Below are 26,891 nucleotides of genomic sequence, written 5' to 3'. Positions count from 1 at the left end.
TCCACCCCCCGTGGTGAGAGCCTGCTCGTCTCAAGGCACAGGCGGCCGAGGGGGTCCTGGAGTGGATACAACACGGACTCAAAGTATCTAGACACAGGAGGCTCAAACTTGCTGGAATAATCCCGGGTTTATTGTCTGTCGTCCATCCGGGGCAAGAGAGAGACCGAAATGCTCTGGGTCTCATCTCTTATACCAGGGGGCAGGGGTGATTAGGGGATGCAGGGAGGTCACAGCCAATGGGAAGGGGGAAGGGAAAGAAGGTTCTCAGGTAGGAACTCACATTACACAAACCAGAGGTGAGTTTTACCCTTGGGAGGTACCAAGATTTTTAGATGCACTACATCACCTCACCCTTTTCTGTTATACAAAAATGAGAAACATGGATTTGAGTAAGAGGTAGGTTATTTCTAAAAAAAAGGAAACAGAAATTTTTTAAAAACATATTCACAGTTACAGTATGCAGGTCAGAGGCTAGAGAGGTTTCTTCTTGCTCTCTTCAGCGGCGTCTTCTCTTGGAAGCAACAGCCACTTGCTTCTCTTCTCTTCTTGCTGGTCCTGGATTCTTTGGAACAAAAGGTTTTACCCATTTCTGAGGAATCCATCGGGGGCCTGAAGGGGTGGATACACACGCATAACCTCGCCCCCAGGTGACAAGTTCATAGGGACCCTTGGTTTGCCAAGTTTCAGGGTCCCTGATTAAAACTGGTGGATGCTGTGACAATTTAAACTGATCACCACTGTTAAAATGCTGAGTTACAGGAGGATTCATGTTTTCAAATGAGCAGTTTAGGAAGTTAATGTTAAACAGAGCTTTACAGAGTTTCTGTTGGGGAGACATCCACACTGCTTCACTACCTTGCCGGGCTAGGACTTGTTTGAGCGTCTGGTGTGTACGCTCGATTACAGCCTGACCTGTGGGGGAGTGGGGGATGCCAGTTTTATGTTCCACTCCCCACTGCTGGACAAATCCCAGGAACTCCTTGGATTTATACGCTGGGCCATTATCTGTTTTAATTTCTTTAGGGATTCCCAATACGGAAAAGGCCTGCACTAAGTGTTGTTTAGCATGTACAGACTTTTCTCCTGCATGAGCAGAGGCATACACCGCTCCTGAGTATGTATCAATACTCACATGTACATACTTAAGGCGGCCAAAACTGGGGATGTGAGTGATATCTGTTTGCCACACCTCACAGCTCTTGAGGCCTCGGGGATTAACCCCGATGCCCAATGATGGCACTGCCTGGAGCTGACAATTGGGACAGGTAGCCACGATGGCTTTAGCCTGATCCCGTGTCAGCTGGAACTGACGAATCAGTCCTGGCACATTTTGATGGTATTGCTGGTGACTTATTTTTGCCTGCTGAAACACATCTGGGAGAGATACGTTTTCAGCTGGGGCAGTAAGGGAATCAGCCTTCCGGTTCCCCTCAGCGATTTCACCTGGCAACGGGGTGTGCGATGTTATGTGCATCACATAGAAAGGTTGTTCTCGATTTGAAACCAAATAAATCAGTTTTGAAAGCAATCTAAAGAGATGCTCGTTCTCAATGTCCTTGAGAACTGCCTGTTCCGCTCTGGACACCACTCCTGCTACGTAGGCTGAGTCAGTAACTAAATTAATCGGTTCTGAAAATTTCTCAAAGGCTCTCACGACCGCAGCTAGTTCAGCTATCTGGGGTGACCCCTCCACAAACTCAACATCAGCTTCCCAAAGCTGAGTCTGTGGATTTCTCCAAGTCATCACCGACTTGTGGGATGTCCCAGATGCTTCAGTGAACACTGTGAGCGCTTTGAGTGGCCTTCGGCTCCTTTTCTCATGAGGAATGAGATGGAATTCCTCATGAAACAATTTGTGTGATGGTGCATGAACTGAAATTTGCCCACTATAGCTGTCCAGAGCTAACTGGAGATTAGCATTGCTCTGCAACAGATGCTCAAACATCTCTTTGGTCAGTCTCTCAGGGGAGTTTTTGCCTTCTCCAGAGAGCCTGACTGGGAGGTGAATACACATAAAATCACAGCCTGCCAGTTCCCGCAGCCTTACCCTGGCCTTTTGAATCAGCTGAGCCATCAGCTCTTGTGGCTTGGTGATAGTTTTGGGTCTTTGATGGGAGAGGAAGACCCACTCTATGATTAAGAGTGCATCTCTCTGCCCCTCGGCCCATTGGAATATTAACCCATGCAGGTGTGGCAATTTCCCCAGGACAATAAATTTGAAAGGCAGCTCAGGTTTGAAGCGGTGTGCCTGTCTTTCTGTCAAGGCCTTTTGTGCTTTTTCTATTACAGTTTTTGCTTCTGGAGTCAGCTCCCTGGGAGACAGTAATTCTCTCTCCCCTTTCAATAAATTGAGTAGGGGGCTCAGGTCCTCATTTGTGAGACCTAGCCATGGTCTGACCCAGTTTAGTGACCCGCATAGGGAATGAAGATCTGCTAGAGTTTTAGGATTACCAATAATTTCCAATTTTTGTGGAACAACAGTCCGTGCAGTAATTTCCAGGCCCAGGTATTTCCAAGGTGGCATCCTTTGAACTTTGTCTTCCTGCAATTGGAATCCAGCAGAGGTTAAAACTTTAACCACTAGGTCAAGGGTGTCTTTCAGTATGTTGTTATTGGGACAGCATATTAAAATATCGTCCATATAATGCAAAATGATAGCCTCTCTCTTTTCAGCACGCACTGAGGACAGCAAAGACCCCACATACCACTGGCAGATGAAGGGGCTGGCTTTCATCCCCTGAGGTAGAACTGTCCAGTGGTACCGTTTCATTGGAGCTTCCTGGTTAATTGTGGGAATGGAAAAGGCAAACCTTGGTGCATCCTCTGGATGAAGGGGAATTTGAAAAAAGCAATCTTTAATATCTACTACTGCTAGTAGCCAATCTTGCGGTAGCATGGTTGGAGACGGCATTCCTGTTTGGAGAGATCCCATGTCCTGTATTTTTTTATTTATTTCTCTTAAATCTTGAAGGAGACGCCATTTATCTTTCCCTGGCTTTTTTATTACAAACACCGGGGAATTCCAAGGGCTGGTTGTTTCTACTATGTGTCCTTTAGCCAATTATTCTTCCACTAATTTTTCTAGCGCCCCAAGTTTTTGTTTGCTGAGAGGCCACTGGTTCACCCAAATTGGATCATTATCTAGCCAAGATAATTTTTGGTCAGGACGCTCTACAGTGGCCTCTATCAAAAATCCTGAGGTGTCTCAGGGATTGTTAGTTTTACCCCCCACTGGGACATGGTATCTCTCCCCCACAAGGGGCACTTGTAGTCAATAACAAAAGGTCGGACACTAGCTATCCTACCGTCCGGACCTTCGATCTGGACGATATCTCTAGCAATTTTTGCCAGTTTCATTCCTCCAACACCCTGTATTTTCCCTGCCACTGGTTGTAGGTCCCTATGTGAGGGCCACACCTTTTCCGGTATGATGGTCACGTCTGCCCCAATGTCAATTAACCCTTCCACATGGAGATGTTCTGATTTATTTATTAAATTGCATCCCATAATGGGCTTGTTTTCACCCACTACTTCTGCCCAGTAGACTCCCGGTGCTTTGTCATCTACTGGGACTTCTGTTGGAACAGGGATTACCTGGGCTATTACTTGCCCTTTATCTACATAGAAAGGTGGTTGGGGGCACCTAGCTAAGAGAATGAGGTGTGTTAGGTCTCCCGTGATTGTCATGGGAGCCACCTCAATCTCTATTGGTGTGTGTGCTGTGTCTCCAATAACAAAATACCTACTATCCAGTCCAGCCGGGTCTTGTGAATTATCCTGCAAATCTACTCCCACGACAGTCCAGCGGTCAGATCTGAAAAAAAAGGCTTTAGAAGTTACAAGTCTGAATCGCTTTTGCAGTTGCCAGACCTTATTAGGCAAACGATTTTCACAATTATATTTTTGCAGTTTTTCACCCCCCTCCCTTTCCTCCCCTTTTCCCATTAAAACAGAGTCTTTTTTCTGCTGTTTCCCTTGTTGCTGGGTTTGAGGACAGTTCCTTGCAAAATGCCCTGGCCTCTTGCACTGGAAACAGACAATGTGCTGCAGCTGTCCTGGTGACATCTGTGGCTTGTTCATTCCTGGTGTCACTGCTGCTACTGTCCTTGGGTTGTCTGGTTTCTTGTCGTGTACACTGTACAAGTCTGCTTTCTGGGCACACGCTTCAATCATATCTGCTATGGTGGGTGGAGGGTTGATAGGAAGACTCAGAATTATTCCACGACAAGCCTCGTTAGCATTTCTTTGGGCCATTTCTTTAAGCAGTTCCGCCTGGGCCACTGGTTCTTTAACTTGTTTCTGTATCTGTAGTCTCAGACAATCTACAAACTGTAAGAAACTCTCACATGGAAACTGGTTAATATTAACATAACTGACTTGAATATCAGCTGTTGGTAATTGGTTAAAAATGTTTTCAGCCACATCACAAACTTTATCTGCAACAAACTTTGTTAACACTCTCACTTGATCAGCAGGATTAATCCAGTTTCCCTCCCCACATAAATGTTCTAAAGTGATTTCATTGTTCTCTGTATCATGTGCATTTTGATTACTTTGTTTGAGTTCAGCTAGGAGTTTTGTTAACGATCCTTTCCATAAGCTTTCCCAAAGATCATATTCAGAGGGAGTTAGCAAACACCGAAATAAATCTTTAATATCTGCAGGAATTAAATCCTGTGATTTCAATGTAGTTCTTATTATTCCCCTTAAGACTTCACTATCACGACCAAAATCATTTTTAATTTTACAAATATCTTTGATTACTTGGTAATTGAAAGGCTGATGTTGTAATCGCATTGCTCTTCTGCTGTTACTGTATACTACAGGGGCTGCTGTCAGCATATCTTCTCCAGGGCTGGCATTCCCCGGGCTCCTCAGCCCGCCGCCGCCCACGCCGGGCTCCGGGGTGCCTGTTCCTTCCCCACACCTGTGGAGAGACACAGCTCCTGCCCCGCAGGAGCCGGGCGGGGGGCCGCCCCTCCCCACGGCGGGTTCCGGGGTTCCACTTCCCCCCACGCCGGGTCCCGGGGTTCCCCCCCCCCCCCGCACGCCGGGCTCCGGGGTGCCTGTCCCCCCGCAGGAGCCGGGCAGGGGGCGGCCCCCCCTCACGCCGGGCCCCGGGGTTCCACCCCCCCCCCACGCCGGGGTCCGGGGTGCCTGTTCCCCCGCAGGAGCCGGGCAGTGGGCAGCCCCCCCTCACGCCGGGCCCCGGGGTTCCCATTCCCTCACCGGGCTTGTGGAGAGACCCAGCCCCACCCCCGCAGGAGCCGGGAGAGGGCCCGCGCCCCACCACTCCAGGCCCGGTAGGCAGGCACCCCCCCATCGGGCAGCAGTGCCGGGACACCCCTCCCCCTGCCCCTCTGCAGGAGCAAGGGGTGTAACTATCTCCCTCCCCGCTCCTCCTCCCCGCGGGACAGGGGCCGGAGGGATAGGGGATAGGGTTACAGCCTCGGGGGACAGGGTCATAGGGTGGGGCCAGGCAGGGCTGGGGGGTGGTGCAGGGTGGAATGTCAGGGGGAACAAAGGGGTTGTGATAAGGGTTATGGGTGGGAACCGGTGGGTGGGAGGGATCATGGGTAGAAGAAAGGGGATACACAGGGGAATTCGCCATGTGGCCAGGTAACACGTGGCCAGTGCCATCTTGGCTCTCAGCCATGTGGGGATAGGAAGATACATTTTCTTTAACACTGCAGGGGTATAGGGAGGGAGCCTTGATGGCTTGTGAGGCAGGACTGGGTGGCTGAGAGAGACACACCGGACTAGAACTTGAATTGTTTGTCTCGGGTATCTTTTTCATTGGGGGAACAGAGGTTTTGGGGGGAAAGTTAGGAAAGTTAGGTGGATACTGTGGTGCTTGTTTGTCTTCCGTTTTTATTTCTCTGTTAACTAATTCTTTTCGAATTAAAAGAAAAACCGGGAGGAATTTCAGGGCCGATTTGTCTCCTCTTTCTATTTTTAAGGTTAATAAATTTCCAATTTCATCCCAGGCAGTTACTGAATCTAATTTCAACAATTCGATCTGTTTACTTTGCTGAGTCAAATATGATACAAACTGTTTTATCTTATGTTTTGAAATTTTTACATTTGTGGTTTTTAAAAAATTCTGTACCTTTTGTGTATGACTCCTTTCTTGTGTGCAGAGCCGGGCTCCCATTTTGGAGGTCACAGCAGCTCTGCACACAATCTGTCTATTTTCCCTACCACAGAAAACAAAGTTGCACCAAAAGGATTACAATTAAACTCACACTCTACAGACAGAAGGGAGAATTCCCTCTTCCCCCCCCCCACCCCGTCTCTGCCCACGGCTGGGGGATTCCCCACACGCTTGGGGCGCTGCCGCTGGGAAGGCGTTACACAGAACACAGTCCCCCCCGGGGCCTGTTTCACTCTCCACCCTTCCCAGCCCGGTGTCGGAGTTCAATCTTACCTTTTTCTGTCGTTTTCTGGCGGTGGAAAGATACTTATTGCCCTGGAATCGGTCCCCTGGTGCTGGAGGATTTTCGACTCCTTTTCAGAAACTTTTTTTGCTGTATTGTTTAAACTGCATCCAAAGTCTCCAAAGAACGGCTCACCCTGGCTCCGATAAGCCTTTAAACGTGGGCTTGTATAGCCCCTACGGTCGGGCGCCACTCTGTTGTAATCCTTCTCCCCGATGGGACCCCTCCGTTCCACCCCCCGTGGTGAGAGCCTGCTCGTCTCAAGGCACAGGCGGCCGAGGGGGTCCTGGAGTGGATACAACACGGACTCAAAGTATCTAGACACTGGAGGCTCAAACTTGCTGGAATAATCCCGGGTTTATTGTCTGTCGTCCATCCGGGGCAAGAGAGAGACCGAAATGCTCTGGGTCTCATCTCTTATACCAGGGGGCAGGGGTGATTAGGGGATGCAGGGAGGTCACAGCCAATGGGAAGGGGGAAGGGAAAGAAGGTTCTCAGGTAGGAACTCACATTACACAAACCAGAGGTGAGTTTTACCCTTGGGAGGTATCAAGATTTTTAGATGCACTACAACAGCTATTTGCCCCAAATAATCTCTATTCAATTCATTATCTTTGCTATTATTCTAATTATTGGTAATTTTTCCTTGCTGCTCTTTCTTATCTCCTTTAATTTTTTTTTTTAATTAACTGATTAAGGAGAATATTATTGTTATTCAGTGTCTGTAGTATTTAGCTGTTCTGATAGCAGAGAAGTTCTATAGTGCAACAACAGTGAAGGTTTTTGACTGATAGTACCCAATAAAGATACTGCTTGAGGTATTCAGACTGTGGGAGATTACCCATTTGCCAGTGGCTTCTGCTGCCATTAACTGTGGATTTGCCCTGCACAGAACTAACTGCTGCAGCCTGATGTTCTTATGGTCCCTTATTTTACTGGTTCTTAAGAATGAAGTAACAAAGTAAGCTAAATGTTGCTCTTTCTGTACAATGCACATGAAGCATCAGACACCGTCCAAGGAGGAATTAGATGGTCTTGATCTATCCTTCAGCAGAAATTCCTCACCTTGCATTTTGACTCACAATCTGGTTTCCTTCCTTGTGTGCATTTTTATCATTCTCTGTACTGAGTATTTGTTGGTAGATGCACTTTAAATTGTTTTTAATAACCTAGGCTCTTCATAAATGAAAGAAGTTAATTAGAGAGCCTTCACTGTAAAGCAGGTAGTGTGTGGCAACTTACTTGGTGTGTCTCACTGCCCTTTACACACCAAATGAACTGACCAGCTATAGCATATGTGCTGTCAGGTGAGGGTAGGGCCAAGCCTCTCTTCACTGCCAGTTTCATCTTCTGTGTTTTCTGCAGCTACTCAAGTCCACACCAGTTCCACAGACTGAACTGGGACTTCTCTGTGAGGGAGGACACTTGCTGAGTGTGCCTACACTCACTCTGCCATGGAAGGCATGTAGGGTTGGGCGTGCTCCAGCCTCAACACCAATAGACAGTCTGAACTTGGACCTGCTTCAGTACAGTGTAGGTGACCCACAAGCAGAAATTTAGGCACAAAAGTTTTGGTCAGAACACACTGCACCCCTCTCTACCATGAATACAGAGGCTAGTAGAGCTTCCAAAAATTTAACTCCCTTGGCCTCTCTGTGAAAATATCCACAGAAGAAGTGGTGAATGCCTGTTACGGGGCACTGGTGTTGTTCATTTTTCATGCCTGTTGAGAACTAGGTGGGAGTCCACTGTTCATGGAAATCTGTGTTGGATAGGAGCTGCAACCCTGACACCAGTTAATTATGTTGCTCATCTTTATGGTGGGGGCAGAGAAAGTTGTTCTTCTCTCTGCTTTTCTCAGTCTCAATGTCAATGTCAGCCTTGTCTCCTCTCTTTTCAGGTGTGCCAATGCTGTTTGTTATTCTCTGGGGAACTGTCAAGTACCTTTATGAAGATGAGGGGTTGGTTTAGTTCTGATTTTTATAGCTATCTCATTTATGCTGTATGTGTGCACCAGCAGGTCCCTGTTTGCTTTCTGTTTAATGTGGTTTGCTTTGGCCATGTGCTGAAACCTCACATAATTGCTTCTGTTTTGTCTGAAGGTCTTGCATAACATTTCAGAAAGGAGCATAATTTTTTTACTGATCAGAATTTTCTGCATGTCTGAATGAATCTGTTCTTTTGCAGGTCAAGGAAAGGTATATTTTGTATTTCTGTACTTATAGTAACAACAATAGCAGTCATCCTACCCAAACAAGATCACTCATGATACTGTGCTTTTGGCAGTAGTGTTTACAATTGCTTCAGAAGAAGACAGCAACCTCCCACAGGATTCTGACTGCAATTTGTAGTGATTAGCCTATGCCTAGCACCAGAGAAGTGATTGCCTTTTCTTGTTTAAGCTCTCATTATTTAGATTTTCCTAAAATAAAAGCACATTCTCTGTTTGCTTATGTTAGTTTGTGCTGAAGCAGAAGACTGCTGTAAAACACAAAATATTTTTTGTCCATTTTTCCATGGTGGCTGCTCTGAAAAAAATTACATTTTTATATGCTTTATAAATAGCTATTTTACAAATAGCCCTGTAGCTTGTTGGTTTTGGTTTTAGTTGTGTTTTGGTTTTTTTTTTTAAAGGGAAGAAAATGGCTTCTTCTTTATAGAGATAGTGGCTGACTAGAAATATTTAGGTAGCTTTCTTTTTGAAAAGAAATAAATCTATGCTCTTTAATTTTTATTTTAAATTTATTATTTAATGGGTTTTCCTCTTACTTGGTTTCCAAACTACCCAATCAAACTACCCAAACACAATAATTGCTGGAGAGATGCTGCAATATAAAAATTCAGTTTAGTCAGAGCCACCTCCAAATAGTTTTCTGGTGTTTCTGAGTATTAAGCACCAGCTTGCTTTTTTGTTTTTGCTTTTTTTTTGTGTGTGTATGTGTGTTCCTAGTACTGAACAAGTTCAGTCAAAGCTTCCTTTTCTAGCTTAAGTAATGCTAGGATTTTTTGAATTTCCTTTTCAAGGTTGACTTGATGATATTCTGTAGCAAGATTGTCTGTATTGATGTAGTGCAGGTTTTGTTGAAATTATCAGAATAGGTGTAGAGACCATGCAGCCTCTGAATAGGCAACATTCCATGGGCATATCTTCCCATTTATGTAGAAAATGTATTCAAAGTGCTCATGCTGTGCCTCCCACATTATGTGGTGCTCAGAGCTGATTTATATTTTCTATTAAGGAAAACTGTCATTCACTACCTTCAGCAGACCTTAAGGGGCAATTTTGCACATTATTGAATTTTCTAAATCTTGTTTAAATATTTGTAAAATACAGCAATAAATAACCACATGCAGCAGCTGGTCTGAAAGGCAAGATTTCTGTGCCTTGGGCAGGCATTTGCTGGAGCAGCCAGGGATATCTCTCATGCTGTTTGCCATAGCTCTGTCACCATGCAGTGGGCTGTAAATTTCATTTGTGATTTAACTACTTCCCTGGCTATGAAGAATAACTGGAAATAAATGTGGTCAGGGCTAGGAATCTGAGGCAGTCCTGTGAATGTAGCCATTTGAGTAATGGACTGAAGCCTGCCAGACTTGGTTGGTTGCACACCAGCTTCTTCTTTCCTTACATATGCAAGTATAAACTCCTTTAGAATGCAATTAGTGTTTTTAAAAATGAGCTATTCAAAAATATTTTGTCTAGATTACAAATACAATTAAAGGCAAGCTGTTGTTCTTAGTTACTAGACTGTGCCTAAAAAGCTAATGCTTACACATTTTTGCTTCTGTCTGCAGTTAAGTATGGGAACAAAATAGTCAGCCTTCAATCCTTTTTTTCCATCCACCTGTAGCAATTCAAGGTAAAAATTCACTATTTTCTCTTTTAGAAGGAGAATACTGGATTGATAAGCAAAGACAGAAACATCCCACTAGCATTTTTTTTATGCTGGACAAATGCTCCATTCATGGCTCTGAGGCTATTAGTTGCCAAGCATCATCTGAGAGGTTCCAAGCAAACTGTAGGGATAGATCTGAAGCACAATAGATATTGTATAGATTTATCAGTGTCGTAATCACAGAAAGCACAGATGGACAAGAAATCATGCAGAGATCTACCAGTTTCATTTTCTGGAGAGTTTAATAGCCATGACACCTTAATTGACCTGCAATTTTTTTTGTTATTGCACATATTTGTATAAATTTAAAGGTAGCTAAAATTGATGTGTGTCACAGGAAGCAAATTAACACAGAAATGTAGCAGAGTTAATGTAAAGAATTGTTTCTCAGCCTCTGTTATTATAAATTTTTAAATTGCATCTGCTCCTACTGTATCTAATGAGAAAAGTAGAACTCCACTTCCATCTATGCCTATTACCCCATCAGTCTTGAGGTGTTCAAATAAAATTATTCAAAGTCTCCACAAAGCTGGTTCCCAGTCACATGTGCCAGTTAAGAAGTTCTGTAACTCAGATTCTGGCTCAGGTACACTGCACACAGTCTGCACACCTTTTTTGTTCGTACCTAAAATGCAATTTGAGGCTGTAGAGCTGCTGGTGGCAATAATATGCTTTTTGTACACGTGAAATTGAAGGAAAAACTATATCCCGAGCCCTTCTCAAACTTGCAGTCAATGCAAGGAAATGTGGAATTTCCACAGCCAAGCTGCTACACTTTCCTCTCTTGTAAATGAGCATGTGTGTAGATATTAAATGCAAAAAGCAAGCAGGGAAGAGAGCCTGTGTGAAACTAAGTCACACAGGCTTCTCACTCTGGCCTGAGAAAGCATGAGAAAGAATTCAAACAGTCCTTGGTAAAGGACAACAATCTGCCGGTGTTGTTTAGTCAAGGGGTGTTGTTCCACTTATGGTGATGTGTACCTTGAATGACCAGAGTTTTACCTCTTGGACCTTCTCGAACATGTGTAAAAGGAGATTAACAAACTTTGCTCTCTTGGACAGTGCAGCTAAGAGAGTCATGTTGTACTGCTTCGCCATTACTAATATAGTGTGACACATGTGGGTGTGTGCTTGTAGCATGGATCCCTCCCAGGTGCTGCATGGTTTGTTCTTTTCCCTTAGACTGTCCCACTACAAGGCTGGAGCGGGTTTCAGCTCCACCAGTGTCACCCAAGCTGATTTTCATAGGTCTGTTAAGAAGTCTTAGGGAAAATTGTGTATATGTATGTTTTGGCAGAACAGATTTGGCAGATTTGGAGATGAAGAAAAACCTTTTTTTTTGGGAAGGAACCTATGTTTTATGTAGTGCTGTTTCCTAGTTTGTTTTCTAGCCTGTGTAGCTCAGGGAACTTCTGGCTTTACTGGTGACTGTTGCTTTTGAGTAATGCTGAGCAAGAGGCTGAAAATGTCTTTTCATAGAAATATTAAGAATGCTGTCACTGCAGCAACAAGGGAAGTGGCACATGAGCGCCGCCCTAACACCTGAGCCATCCTACACAGATACAGCCCATCAGATAGTGGTGGTGGATGGTTGTGGCCAGAGGAAAGGAACTAGATGTAAAAACCCTCAGTTTAAGGTTCACTTCAGCCCAGTGATCCCAAACTGTGGCTGCCATGACTTTTCTTATAACTTTTCTCCCGTATTGCTCAAAGAGACAGGAATTTTAAAAGGTAAAATGAGACTGGTAGTAAATGAAGTCTTATATTGCTGCAGCATGCTACTTACTTGGCAGAGGGCTCAGGTCAGCAAAAGTTAGGAAGTGTTGCTCCCGTTCTTGATTTTATTTGTTTATAATTTTTAAAACTTCCAGCGGGCCTGAAACCTTGAGCATGTGAACTGAAGGAGCTGGAGTTTGCAGCTGCAATTGCTTTCCCCTGGTTGAAATTAGTAACTCCTTTTTCAAAAGAAGGAGAGATAAAATAGATGACTGATCTCAATTTTGATATGAGAATAATGATGGTAAGTGATGGGATAAAGAACTAATAAGCAATTAAATGAGATGATCTGATATTAGAGACTAAAGAAAAATAAAAAATAGTGCAGGATGAGGAGGCTAGGAATGACAACTGAAAGATCAGACTCAAACAGATTCCTCCCCTTCTCCTTTCATCCAAATGACAAATTTGACCTTGGTTTTAATGGAGTAAATCTTCACAATTAATGGATGCTAATTCACAGCAAATTGTGGAGTAGAGCTAGCCATTAGTGGGCAAGAAAGGCCAGTGAGTAGTATCCAGCTGGATTATGATAGCTGCAATAGTACAAAGCATTCAGGATTTCTAAGAAGCAGCTGCATCTGTTTCCATGTCAGCATGATGTGCTTTCCTAGTATCTAGCCCTTAAAACTGTTTTCCATATGCATTCCTGGAACAGAAAAAGCAAGAAATGTTAGTAATGAACTGAAACTTTTCCTTCATCTCCTTTTTGTCCTCTTATTAGTTGCTGGACCAGAAACTATAATATGAACTACTGGCTGATCATCAGACTGCCCATTCTTATTGCCATCGGGGTGAGTCTGAGACATATGCTGTGAGATAGCAGATTTTCCTGAGAACAGCACAATATGGTACAAATATGCACACATGGCTATTACGCATGTCCGAAGGCTAATAACCCTTGAGGTTATTTATATTTTCATTCAGAAATGTGATTTTATGAAGACAAGTTAGTTTCTGTCACTGAAATTCCAGACTAGCATTTTGTTTCTTTAACTTGGCCACAAGCTGTCATGTTGTAGTGGCAGAAGGTGGGAACTGAACAGCATTCTGCAACAGTTGCATTAACTCCCCTCCAAGCAGGAGGTATGGAAAGTAGTTCAAGGAGACCACAGATACTATTTCAGGTACTGGGCCACAAAAAAACTGCAACATGTGTAGTATTGTGTAGAAATGTTCTGCAGACACAATACTGTGTCAGGCTCAGACTTCCATACAAGGCAAATGGGCCAACCCACACCTTCACTGTGTCTCACACCCCAGAGAGTAAGTAGGATCCCCTGTTTCGTGTAATGAAGTGCCTGTGTTTTCAAGGCTGGCTTGAATTTAGTCCATATTTCCTTCACATTTAGTCCACAATTCCTTAGCAAGGAGCTGAGCTCCATGGTAAATTCTGCAGCTGCTGCATATCAGGATGCACACAGACCTACACATGCATACATGAATCACTGTTTTTGATTACTTATGGACATGTGTTTATTGTTAGTGATATAAATTCTTCTTTCATTTCTCCAGGTGAATTTCCTCATCTTCGTCAGAGTTATATGCATCATCATCTCCAAACTGCAGGCTAATTTGATGTGCAAAACTGACATAAAATGCAGGTATATTTTAAGGTGGTCTGACACTTTTCATGCTCATCAGAATAAAAGTAGACAATGACATATATGAAAGGAGTGGGTTGACAAAGGTGGTTAAAGAGCACAAGCCCCATAGTAATGCACAAGTGTGGTGTCACACATTGGTGTAACTGCATAGACAGTCAGTCCCCAGAAAAGTCTAGTGCAGCCAGGGCAGGTATTTCACTTGTGTTATAAAGAGAAGGCTTGATGTCTCTCACTTTACAGTCTTCCATTAAACTGGATGAATATTAATTAAGCAGATTTTTTAAAAATACTTGCAGCATATGTAAGTACTGAATGTTAGAGTCCTTGAAATCACACAAAGAAAGGCAGCAAAGCTGGTGTAAGGGCTGGAAGGAACATCCTGTGAGGGCTTCTGACTAGTTTAGTTTAGAGCAAAGGGCTCTGAGAGATGACCTCATTGCCTTCTACAGTCCCCTGAGGAGCAGAAGTGGAGAGGGAGGTGATAAGCTCTTCTCCCTGGTATCCAGGGATAGGATATGTGAGAATAGTTCAAAGCTGCACTAGGGGAGGTTTGGATTGGATGTTAGGAAGCATTTCTTTACTGGGAGGATGGGAAAACCCTGTAACAGGCCTTCCTAGAGAGGTGATCAATGCCCCAAGACTCTCAGTGTTTAAGAGGCATTTGCATGGTGCCATTAAGAATGTGCTTTAAGTTTTGAACAGGTGGTTGTTGTAGGTTCCTCCCAGCTGAAGTATCCTATCTCATTTCAATTTGAACAAAATAATTCGAGTTGCTAGAAATAAAAGCTTTTACTTCAAGGAAGACAAGATAGGATCATTTTGAGTTTTGCTCCTTGTTCTTCTTAATAGTTGTTATTGGGACAAACTTTCAGTCTTGAATGCACGAGGTATTTCCAGAGAGGTGTCAGGGCTGTTACAGAAATGTGCAATTTTTGGTTTGCAGCCTTCAGTCTATCCATGTTTATATTATTCCTGTTATTTAATCACTGTGCTAAGATTCATTGTTGCATCCTTAATTTCTGCATCTTCACTTTTGTATCACAGTCTGAAAAACAATGTAAGAATAACAAGTTAGCTCTTGAAGTGTGAAGCTACATGCTGTGGTACTGCTGCTGGCACTGGATTTAACTACTTTGCCATTGGGTATTTCGATGCTGCAGCCTTCTAAACTAGACACAGCATGTATTTTGGTGCATTCTTATCACTGTAGAGTTGCCATGTATGTTACCTACCTTCTTTACCTCACATGAAATTTTGGAAATACTAATGTTTTTTGAAAGTTCAAAGCAAAGATGAGGACTTGTCTGAGCTGGAGGCTTTGATTCCAAGCCCACGTGTACAGAAAACATAGTATTTTCAAAGCATCACAGTGAAAGGACAAGGGCAGAAGTCACAACTTATAGCAAGAGAAATTCCCCTTGCATGTAAGGTGAAAATTAGTTCACAGTCATGGTGGTCTGATGCTGGAAGAGAGGCCCAGAGGAGCTTTGGATGACTTTGGAGATACTCAAAACTTGGCTGGAGACAGCCTTGAATAACTTGCTGTAGCTGGACCTGGGTTAGAGACTTCCAGAGGTGCCTTCCAACCTGAATGGTTACATGACTCAGAATAGCAGCTGATCGCTCTCAGGCACACACGATCTACAAAGATGTGACAGCCCTTCTAATTGCGTGATTTTGCATCAAAGTGACTTGTGACTTTTCTCAAGACAGATTGTTGTGAGATGTTGGTAAGTTCTGCGGCCCAGGAAGCTCTCACATGATCCCCAGTCATCTTTCACTAACCTGTTGGGTGGCTGGTATGTATGTCTATCAAAAGGGAATTAAGGATCGTTCTTGTGATTTTTTTCCTGTACTAGTGTACCTTCAGCTCTCTCACAGGTGAATAATAATTTATTTCAGATTGGTTTGGCTTTCATCCTTTGCTAGCTGTGTCTTTGAACTTGCCATCCTCATTTCAAGAAAGTTTGATTGCTTTGACAAAGTGTTCTGCAGTTAGATAGTTACAATTTTTAGAAGATTTAACACAGCACAGAGGTGGAAAGGAATACCAAGTGCTCCTCCCTTTGCCAAGATATTTTTAAAAGATTCCAGTTATTGATAGATTATGTCTTTCAGGATATCAAGAAGGTAGGTTTTGGTTCTCTTTCCCAATTACAGGTGGAGAAAAGAACACAGAGGAATGACATCACAGGTACAAGAAAGCACATGGCTTCTTACTGAGTTTGGAAGATTTTCCAGATGAAATACAGCCAGTAGCCAGATACAGAGCTTTGCTCTCACCAATAAATGGTCTCCAAGTGGTAGGGGAGGTTAAAACTTGTAGGAACTTACTCAGGTTATTTTGAGGAAGTTTTTAACCTGCAGCCTCTGGAGGAAGACCCTGTGTCACAAAGTGGTGCAGCAACTTACCGAAGTTGAACCTGTGTCAGAAACAGAATGCAGAAATGGTGACTCCCAGTGATCATTTGGATCAAAAATGGTCTATTCAGTGCATTGTGTTTTTAAAATTTCTTGTGATCTTAGGTTGGCCAAGTCTACGCTGACTCTGATCCCACTGTTGGGGACTCATGAGGTCATCTTTGCCTTTATTACTGATGAGCATGCCAGAGGGATGCTGCGCTTTGTGAAGCTTTTTACTGAGCTCTCCTTTGCTTCATTCCAGGTAGCACTCACAGTGTGCCCATGGGCATAAGATATTTTTTAAATGCTATTTGGGGTCCTGCTTTCTCTTTCATTCATTGCATGCTCCTTGTTCCTTATATTTCTTAGTTTAGCTCTGGATGTTATAGGATCATGACAGTGAAAGGGAAAAAGTGTAAGGACTAATATTTAACAGCCAACTTTACTACAATAGGCTGATATTCCTGTCCACATATTAATATTTATTTCCCATGGTTCACCTCAGGGCAATAACAAAATTGTGATTTCCTGTACAGTGGCACTGCTGAAAGCACATTTTGTACTTTCTCCAGTGTTTCTTAGTCTCCTTGGAAAATCTGGGCTGGGAGAGGTAAATGTCTCTAGCTGTAACTGTGTGTGAGGAGGGTGTAGACTTACTGTGATTTTTGTTTAACTGTTGCTTTCGGTAAAGGCATTTCAAATGAGTCTCCTTGTAAGGAAAACATTATTGTTTCCCTGCACACTCAATCGTTCCCTGTTTATCAGTCACAGAGCTGTATTTAAGACCACTGTGAATTACTCACGAAGTGTTTAGGACTTAAAACCTTTTCTTTGTAAGGAAGAAGGGGAAAGAAATCACTAGACAAAAATAACAGATTGAGGAAAACAACAACTCCTTTTTCCTAAGATCACATGCTTTGAGACATAGTTTGGTCAAACCTCTGCTCTGCCATCAGAATTGACAGGCAGCAAGGATTTTCCACCTCTCAGTCTTATCAGACATGTCAGTGTGGATCCTCTAGCCCTTTGCAACTGAGTTTGGAAAAGTGAGGAAACTGTTCTGCTCACTGTTCTGGTTTTTGATTTCAGGGGCTGATGGTTGCGATTCTTTACTGTTTCATTAATAATGAGGTAAGAGAGAAACTATTTGTTCCAATTTGCCTTATCAGCATACACTATAGGAAAAGGAAATTGAAAATGGTCTTGAACTGCTAAATTGTCCTTGTTCAGGACTTTTTTTTTTTTACAGACCTCTGCACAGGTCTGTGGGATAACTCATCAGACAAATGTGGTTGGAAGGAATTCAGGTAGTATAATTTACAGTCACTATTTGTAGATGTGGAATCTCACAAATAGTCTTGCTTACAATTGTGTAGTTTGCACTGGTAGATTCTTTAAGAATTACAGCTGCTCTTCTTAATCTGTCTTACAGTGCTTCTTATTTGCCTTTTTTTGTGAATGTGGGAGTGAAGCCCATTTTATTCTATGAACTCAGCTCAGCTTGCTGGTGAAGTTGGAGAGTCCTCATGGCTATTACTGTACAGTTTGGTTTCATCTGGTTTCCCTGTGGCCCAGCTGCTTAAAAGCATAATTACTCTCTCATTAAAACTGAACTTCACAGAGTGGTAAAACTCACACACCCAGAAGAAATGTACCTTTGGCTTTGAGTTAATTGATTGCAAGCACCATCTTCTGTGACTTCAGCTGAATCCCAAACCTGTTTGGGTTCCATAAAAAAAAATCTTTGCAAAGAATTTAAGTGAAGTCTTTTCTAAACTATACAATAATTCTTTTCCTAAGCTAAATGAGAAACTGTCTTCTGACACACTGTATGTGTCCAAAGACTATGTGGTCTACATTTTATTTTTGTCTGACTCATTGACTCCTTTTTCTTTTTCCTTAACCATACAGAATGAAAGTTATTTGCAAGTCCTGGTGCCCAGATCAATAGTAGAAGTTAAGATAGAAATTATATTAATTTTTTAATTAATTTTTTAATATCTACTTCTGAAAAAAAATATATAATTTGTTCATATTTCAGTCTTATTTTGCCTGAAAGATTCTGGATTTTCTCCGAACTTGCTCTGAAGCCAACAGTAGGATCTCATGAGATTCCCTGTTACCACCAATGTTGTTTGCAAAATGAGCTAGGCTTAATATGACCAGTTTTTCTTCTGTTAGTGCTGCTTTCTATAAGAAATATTTTAAACCACAGAGATGCTGCCTTTTTCCACCATTTAGCTGAAGATGGTTCAGATTTCATTGTCTGTAGCCTTGGTTTTGCTTTTTGCATTCTTGTCACAATGGAAGTATTATTCAGTCTCTTCTACTTCAAAGAATCTGTCCTGATGCCAGGACTCCTGAGTTCTTGAAATACTACCCAATCCTCCCTTTTGCTTTTAATTTCTTTTCATTCTCTATACAGACCATTAATTAAACTCTTCCATCACCTTAATTCCATCTCACTTTAGACTTACCTTCTTTCACTATCACTTGCTGAGATTTTTTTTGCCAAAATTTAGCGCTTTTCATAATTAGATTCCAGATCCATTGCCACACTGTAAACTTCCTTCCCCATCAGCTGCATAAAGCTCAATCAAGAGCTCTCTGTGAGAGATCTTCTCTCTTCTTTAACCTCCATGACCATCTTTTTCAAGTTCTCCCATTTCTTTCTTTCTTTTCTCTTTTAAAATACTCTGCATAAAAATTTTTCCTTCCCCTTTCTCACATGTCATGGTTTAACCTCAGACAGCAACTACACACTGCACAGCCGTTCGGTCACTCCACTTTGGTGGGCTGGGGAAGAGAATTGAAAGAATAAAAGTGAAAAAACTCTTGGATTGAGATAAAGACAATTAAATAGGTAAAGCAAAGCAAAGCAAAATAGGGAATTAATTTACTACTTCCCACTGGCAGGCAGGTGTCTCCCAACTTCTTGCACACCTCCAACCTGCCTGCTGTCAGGGTGGTATGAGAAGCTGAAAAGGCCTTGGCACTGTGCCAGCCCTGTTCAGCAATAACAAAAGCATCTTTGTATTACCAACACAATTCCAGCAGAAATAGTAAAAAACACAGCACCATACTAGCTGCTATGAAGAAAATTAACTCCACCATCCAAAATCAGCACATCATGGAAGCTTTGTTCTTGGTATCCTTTTTCCTGTATGGCTAATTTCTGAGGAATCTTATCAACACAGGGAAGCTACTAGGATAATTACTTTGCTGAAGGATCTGTAGATCTACTTCTGTGCTCAGGAACTGCCTCTGCAAAATAAATCTTAACCAATTCCCTTGCTTATACATTCAAAGCCATCTGGGTGAAAGGTCAATTCAACACAGGCAGCAGAGCTGCTCCCTACCCTCTTCCTAACTCCTGGAGAGAAAAACTGATATTATGCCAGTCATATCCATTCCTAAGATAGATGCATTCCTACAGTCTTTTGTTCAGGTCTTCCATTCACTTTATCTCAGTTTTGCAGGCTATTTGTATCATAGCTCAAGCCTGTCATGTCCAGCTGGAGTAAAAACTTATTTTCTCCCCTTGGCTGACCTAAAGTACCTATTTCTATCACTCATTGACTTACTCTCAGTCACTATGGTCATACTTTCATTCATGATTTGCCAGTAAATGCCTACAACAGCTTTTTCCCAGTGCTGCCTTATTGTTTTCCATGCACACAAAAGGTGCCAAATACTGGAGTGGTGATACGGTAAATTCTTTTCCTGCAGACACTATGGTTCCTGGATTTCTGCCATTATCTGACCATTCTCCCTCATTCTTCTATGCCAAGCTATCCCAGACATACTGTCTTTCTCTAGTGTCTTTGTGCACCTTTTGACACAACCAACCCCCCTACCATGGTAAAATACAAGCATCTGTTTCAGCATCTTCTGACTGATTTGGTTGTGACAGTGGAGGTCAGACTCTGGATTCTGACAGATTGTCAGAAACACAGAGATGCAGCTGGTTCCACCAGGATATTCAGTACAAGGGCTGTAGCCCAGAGCTGACAAGCACTGACAAGCACCAGGGGAAGACAATTCATTTTGTAAGGTTTTGCACCTTTTTTAGGACAGCCTCTCAAATTCAGTATTTCACAGTGAACAAGCAAAGAAAGCAGACATACAGCAGCTGGTTCCCTAGGAAGTTTCCCTCAGAATATGAAGGTTTCAACAGCCTGGACATGATGACAAACCTGTGCTCAAACTGTGCCATCAACCTACTTAGTCTTTTGGTAGCCAGTATGAGAACTTAAAATAAAAGAAAAAGCATCTCTCCAGAGAAGGCTCCTTTAAGTGACCCATCTACAGTGAACTTATTTCCAGGCTGAAGTACACACCATAATGAACTTATTATTGTGGTTGCACTCCTGCCTTTATGTAGAGTAACAAGTGTGGAATTTTATGTCCTCTGCCTTATATGTTAAAAGCTAATGGAGGTTCTTAATTCAATCAAGTGGCAAGAACTTTGCGTATGGAGCGGGAAGATCTAATTCTGTTCTTGTTTAGCAGTTACGAAATCCTGGATAAAGTTCCAAACCAGTGTAGAGATTACAGAGTCTTAACTCAGAACCTGTGACTAGATGAGCATACATTGTAGCTTTAAGAAAAGCTGGTATCTGGAATGAGATACTGTAATTGCTGTTTAAGGTGGGACAAGCACAGTCTCTAACTTGCTTAATTGTTGTTTTCAGTTCTGAATAAACATTTGGTTTTGTATGAAATATAAAGAACCTGCATAAATATTCAGAGAACAAAAATAATGTTTAAATCAAACCAGAAGTCAGAACTCTTAAGAATACCTGTGGTGCAATATTGAGCAGAAAGCTAGTCTTCTCATCTGTTTCATGGCTGATAAGCAAAGTCAGCTTAATTGTTAGTACTGGTAGGGCATAGAGTGCAAATCAGTATTGCAGGTGAATACAACTTAGGGCAAAATAATGAAGGTAAGATTTTCTGGTGCATAAAAGAGCTTTTTTTCTACAAGTAAAAATGAATGTCATCATTATTGTAAATGTGGAATGGCCTACAATGGATTAATAAGATAATTGGATAATTGGAAGTGATAATATTGCAGGTTTAAAGCACTTTCAGCTTTTTTCAGTAGTGTGGTATCCTTGCTTTTTTCTGATGGAGTAATTTAAAGAGCTGATTAGTTCTACATTCATTCCTTTTGTTTCCATCTTTGCTTCTGTTAGGTTCAGATGGAGTTTCGGAAAAGCTGGGAGCGCTGGAGATTGGAACACTTTTATGTCCAGAGAAACAGCAGTATGAAACCTCTGAAGTGTCCAGCCAACAGCATCAGTAGTGGGGGCACAGTCGGCAGCAGTGTCTATGCTGCCACTTGTCAGGCCACGTTCAGCTGAGATTTCTGCAGATGAATCAGACTAAGAACAATGTTTAATATACCTGAAAACCCTTAAATACCTTAAGCTTGTGGCTTAAGTTTGCTGTCTCCAGAAAGAAACTTAAGCATATGCTGCTCATCACTGCAGGCTGTTGGCCAGAGTTCCTAGGGAAAGCAATCTGCTAATGTAATCAACAGATCAGAGGAAAAATTGGTCACATCTAAAGTAAGTTAAAAGAGTTTCTTCCTATTTGCACACAAGGCCTCCGGGGGTCCAGAACTTAAGTGTAGCATTGATCCAGTCTGAAACCACAGGGTCAATGGCTTATTACTGTTGAGTGGGTGAGCTGAATGATCGACTGATTAAATTACAGGGATATAGAATATGATTATTGCCGAAAAATAAATTAAGACTTTCCTGGGGATAGGGTAAGGTGCCATCACCATTTCTAGAAAAAAATAATTTAGTGGGACACAACTTACATTTCAGGGAAGAATCAGTTTTGTAGCAGGGGTTTCCCAAAGTTAAAATTGAAAATACACTAATCTATTTTCTGGGTAGGTGAAAAACAGCACCCTGAAGGTGTATCAATATACAGCAGGTAATGTTAGTGAGCACTTCTAAATGCTACCTTTAAGCTTCACTTAAAAAAAATATAAAAACCCAAATAAAACAAAAATGCAGTATCTGTTAGTAACCTCCTCTGCAAGGAATAGGTGCACATTATCTCTGTTGACATGGATGGAAATGTCCCCTGCATGAACAGCCCTTCCACTGTCAGTGCTAGTATGCCCACCTTGTGGGCACACAGGCATTCACAGGGATGGGGTGATGGCTTGTTTTTCAAGAGAATGTTTCCTGTCTGAGCTTTACTCTGCTTCTTGTGGGTGCAAACACAGAAAGCAGTCAGCTTACAGCCGCTGCTGGTCTCAGCAGACCTTTTCTTTTTGCAAAGATTCGGTTTTGGCAGTTTTGTTTCCCTCCCCGGCCTTGGTCCTTTTCTTCTGTGACACAAGGTACCCACGCTCGCGGATGGGGAGGTGGCCCTTGTGCAGGGCACGGGTTCAGGACCGAGGACAGCTCCCGCCCCCCTGCCCGGGGCCGGCTGCCTTTCTCCAGAGCCTCCTAGTTTCCCATCAGCAGCGTTCCAAAAAAACCCAAGCAAAACCAACTCCAAACAAAAATTCCTGAAATCCATGAGCTTTTTCTATCTGCTTAAAATTACAAGGGCTCGTGCAGTGACTACATCTGCACTGTGTAGTGTGTTCCCTGCCTGATGTTGACAAGAGTTGCTGAGGACAAGCCGAAGTACCTTTAGAAGCAGGTGTGGTATGTTGCATCACTTAATAACAACCTTTGCACATCTTTATTCCGCTCTTACTTGGGTTCCCTTTGCAACAAAGAGGCAAAGTGCCAAAGACGAGCTCTGAGAATCTCCCTGCTCACAGATTTCTTGAAATAAATAAGTAACTTCCATGGCAAAGCAGTTAAAACTGTTCAGCAGAAATAACCCTCCCTATTTTAAAGTATTTTTGCACTTGCATTCACAGCCCCTATTGCCAAGAAAGTGAACTGGATATTCTGGGATGTAACTCAGCATCTTTCCTGCCTGAAGCTAGATTGCTTTGCATGGGATTATTTATTGTATTTATTGTATTAGAATTCTAATTGCCAACAGTATGGATTAGTTTTGCAATCGGTTAGAATTGAATTAAAGAGGATGTGTTACCTTTTTCTGCTCTAATGCTTGTAACTGAACTCCAAGGAGAAAGGCGTGTTTGCAGAAATCCACCCCAGTTCTCAGGCTGGCTTATGTGCAGCACGCTAACTTCTCTGAAGGCTGCTTCCACGCCTTCCCTCCCCAACATCAGTGCAAAGCTGACTTTGGAATGAAGCACTTCAGGTTCTTCTCTGTATTTAATAACTAGCTTCTGTGTTATGTGGCCATCAATACAATACTTGTCTAATAAATGCAGGTGTTAACTGCTGTCCTACAAGTTAATTATCTTCCTGTATATACAGAGTATGCTTGATGTTTCTATCTAATGTCTACCCTGAAGTGCTAAGAATAGGAAAAAAGTACTAAAGATTGTTACTGGCAGGTGAAGGGGCAGCATGGTGACAGATGCAATTTACAGCTGTGGCTTAATGCACTTAATTTCACTTAATTTCACTCAATTAATATTCAAGAGTGGATGCTGGTCCTGCTTAATTTGTGCAAACCTGGGAAAAAACATTTCTGCTGCTTGCACAGCTGTTGGCAAGATGATAGTTTTGCTTTTACAACAGAAGTTACAGAATTGTTTTAATTCACTGCTGTGCTGGACAAACAAGTGTGTGTAACAAATTAAAGAGGACAGACATGGGAATAGAGAGCATTTCCATGTGAGGTAACAAACTTGTACTTAGTTACTGTCGTAAGATTCAACAGCTTGACGTGCTTTTGAATTAGTAAGTTCTTGTCCCTCCTGCTCATTTGTGAACTGAGGGTTTTGGTCCCACAGGAGTAACTCCAGTTAACTTATCCTGGTGACTTCTGCTTTGTTAGAATGCAAGAGAAAAGTAAGGTAACTAAGTGAGGTCTTAGCCAAGCAGAAGGCTGCAGAGAAATTTTTTTCCCCCCCTCTAATTAAGCTCTCACTTGTTCAGACCTTTTTAAATGCCCTCTCAAAACAACTCAGTGGAAGTAATTACCACCAAGCAGAATCACAGTATTTGTGTATTTAGAGATTTAGCAAGGCCTCAATGCCAATTTCTCCATCATACTTTATCTACTTCAGTAAAACCTTTTTGCAAGCCCTTGTTATTCATGCCATCTCTATTTTACAATGTGTAATGTACATTTATTTGAGTAGCATGAAATAAATAAACCAACACAAAGCACTGGAACAGATGAACTGTGTCAATTTTTATTTTTTGTGCCTTTTGACTTCATGCTCACTTATTGTGGTTGTTTCATACTTGTTTAATAAAGCATTAAATGCAAGAGTCTATAAATCCACCTGGACATAATGCAGCTAGAGTTTATAGCAAGTGAAAACTTTATTTCCAGCATTGCTGCTAAGAATTTTTATAATTTCATGGATCTTACCTTATATTTAATAGTTATTTGCATGTATTTCCTTGTTTTAATAAATACCCACAGAACTGAACTGTGACAAGATATCAGATTATCAACTCCCCATAAACACTATGCTGATGTTTATTGTTGTGAATAAAGTTTCAATTCACAAAATTCCATTGTTTACAAGTGTTTTGAGTATCATCCAGCTATTTCTTACCCTGCAATTAGAATATTTTTTAAGAAAGGAAAGATTCACAATCTGTGGTTCTTCCACGGAAACAACGCTTTATATGTGCAACCATGTGTCCACTACCATGAGGCCTTTGACCCTGCTGAGCCTATGTTAATCAAATCCAAAATGCAGCATGTTACAGAGTCAAAAGGAATCAGTAAGAATAATGAAAACTCGGGGGGGGGGGGGGTTTACTGGAGGATGACAGAATATGTGCAAATGACAAAATTTTTTGCCTTTAAGTAGCAGGACTTTGAATTTATACAACAGCCCAAGACAGAAACTGTGAGAGTGCTGTGGAGAGCTACTGAAAGATGCTTAGCTGTGTATCTATTACTCTCTTACTAGTCCCAATAAATTCAAAGCTCCACTTTTGTTTCTACAATCAATGATAGAACTTATGTTGCCTTAACAATGAGTTTAACTGTTAAATCAGAAAAGACATAATGGAATAGGATTTGAAAGACCAATTTGTGACTTTTCCTCTCAACTCTGTTCTCAGAGACACAAGTTCTAGCAGCTGCTCTTCAAAATGATGACTTACTGAATCATTAAATTGTTATGGTTGGAAAAGACCTTTAAGATAATCAAGTCCAACTTAGCATCACCACCATGTACAGCACTGAAACATGTTCTCAAATGTCACATCCATGTGTTTTTTTACATGCTTTGAGCAGTGGTGAGTACCACTTTGCTAAGCAGGTCTGCCTCAATGCAATACATATAAAACAGCAGTGGATCATACAAATACACCTGGCCAGAAAAAAGTATTTTTTGGCTTACAATTATGAAACCTGGAATATGAAGCAAAAAGGGAATTATTATCTGATGTTTGTGTTAGATGAAAGACACCACTGCAAACCAAAGCAGCAGCCTATTTTATGTGTATGGTTATTGCTTCATGTAATTTCTTCAGAATGTGGTTTCCATACGGTGCAGGGGAGAGCAGCAGCGGGCCCTTCTACTGCAGGCGTCGTCAAACGCCAGCCTTTCTGTTACTCGTGGCAAAGCTCCTGGGACTTGAAGCCCTCCAGCTGACACGCTGGCAGACGCAGCTATGACAAGGCCGTGCTTTTCGGGGTCGCTCCATAGCGGCCGAAACAGCTGCCCGGCCCCAGGAAACGAGACCAGAGTGCAGGCTTTGCTACGGCTTTATTCGGGACCCTCCGGCGCCGGAAGACCCGGGTCCAGCAGTATGGCTCAGGCGGATTTTTGCATAGGAACAAACCCCATTTCATTCCCCCAAGGCCCGGCCCTTCCCCGGGGCGGCGGCTGCGAGGCCGACCCAGCACAGCGCAGTCCCCGGCGGGCCGGGTGCTACCTGCCCGCGGCGGGGCGGTAGTGCAGCTCCCGCTCCAGCTGCTCGGCCGTCAGCGTCCCGGCGATGGCGGCGCAGCCGGGGTTGAAGACGGAGTAGGCGCTGAGCTCGCCGGGCCGCCGCTCGGCGGGGCCGCGGGTGCCGGCGTACATCCAGTAGAGCAGGGAGAGGACGAAGTAGGGCAGCCCGAGTTCCAGCTCCGCGAACAGCGCCAGCAATACGGACCACAGCAACACCTTCAGCAACAGCGGGCGCGCCCACACCGGAGCTGCCGCCGTCGCGCCAGGACGGACCTGCAGAGGCGGTGGGGAGACACGGCGTCAGGCACCGGCCGGCTGCCGCAGCCCCCTCTCCACCCGCCTCGGGGGTCACCTGAACGCCGCTGCCCGGGCACCCTGCGGCTGCCTGCGGTTCCTCGACGGCCTCCGGAGCCGCGGCCTTTCCCGGTGGGTCGGCGGGGCGCGGAACGGCGACAGCGCCGCTGCGGGCAGCGCGGAACTGAGCGAGACGCCCTTCTATAGCCGCCGCCATGGCCGAGCCGCGCCTGCGCGTGAAGGCGCAGGGAGGAGGTGTGGCTGGGGCGCGGGGAGCTGTGAAAGGGGCTGGGAGGGAGGGCGCTGTCTCAGCGTGGGCAGCCGCAGGCAGCTGGTTAGCCCCTCCTCGCTGGCCGGGACGGACAGCGGAGCCGGCGATTCGCTCTGGAGAAAAGCTGTAATTCACCGGAGGCCTGTCGTGTTTTGTTTTCACACAATTACTGTGTTGGAATAGGCGTCTGAATTGTAGTCCACCACTGACCCAACACCAAATCAA

The 26,891-nt window shown here is 43.2% G+C and overlaps 2 protein-coding genes across 4 annotated transcripts in view; one reads left to right on the top strand and one right to left on the bottom strand.

The window, feature by feature from the left end:
* Positions 1-24,358, top strand: part of GLP1R (glucagon like peptide 1 receptor) — a 110,132-nt gene extending 85,774 nt beyond the window's left edge. For 2 of the 3 annotated variants that reach the window (XM_005533237.3, XM_088053240.1), the window contains 6 exons: positions 8,338-8,398; positions 12,834-12,903; positions 13,625-13,713; positions 16,243-16,381; positions 17,209-17,250; positions 21,318-24,358. In XM_005533237.3, the coding sequence (XP_005533294.2) occupies positions 8,338-8,398; positions 12,834-12,903; positions 13,625-13,713; positions 16,243-16,381; positions 17,209-17,250; positions 21,318-21,485 (569 nt within the window). In that variant the 3' untranslated portion in view covers positions 21,486-24,358. The remainder of the gene's footprint in view (positions 1-8,337; positions 8,399-12,833; positions 12,904-13,624; positions 13,714-16,242; positions 16,382-17,208; positions 17,251-21,317) is intronic. The other variant, XM_088053241.1, reaches the window with a different exon arrangement.
* Positions 24,359-25,900: 1,542 nt separating this feature from the next.
* Positions 25,901-26,618, bottom strand: SAYSD1 (SAYSVFN motif domain containing 1). The gene is made up of 2 exons (XM_014261778.2): positions 26,454-26,618; positions 25,901-26,374 (listed from the first exon to the last, which is right to left on the bottom strand). The coding sequence occupies exons 1-2, from the start codon at positions 26,610-26,612 to the stop codon at positions 26,081-26,083; spliced, it is 453 nt and encodes a 150-aa protein (XP_014117253.1). The 5' UTR covers positions 26,613-26,618; the 3' UTR covers positions 25,901-26,080.
* Between the last annotated feature and the right edge of the window lie 273 nt (positions 26,619-26,891).

This window comes from Pseudopodoces humilis, chromosome 3 (assembly GCF_049639895.1).
Source record: "Pseudopodoces humilis isolate 2021_Gansu_Grassland_sample_001 chromosome 3, ASM4963989v1, whole genome shotgun sequence".
Lineage (NCBI taxonomy): Eukaryota > Metazoa > Chordata > Aves > Passeriformes > Paridae > Pseudopodoces > Pseudopodoces humilis.
This window is presented reverse-complemented; position numbering and strand designations above follow the sequence as displayed.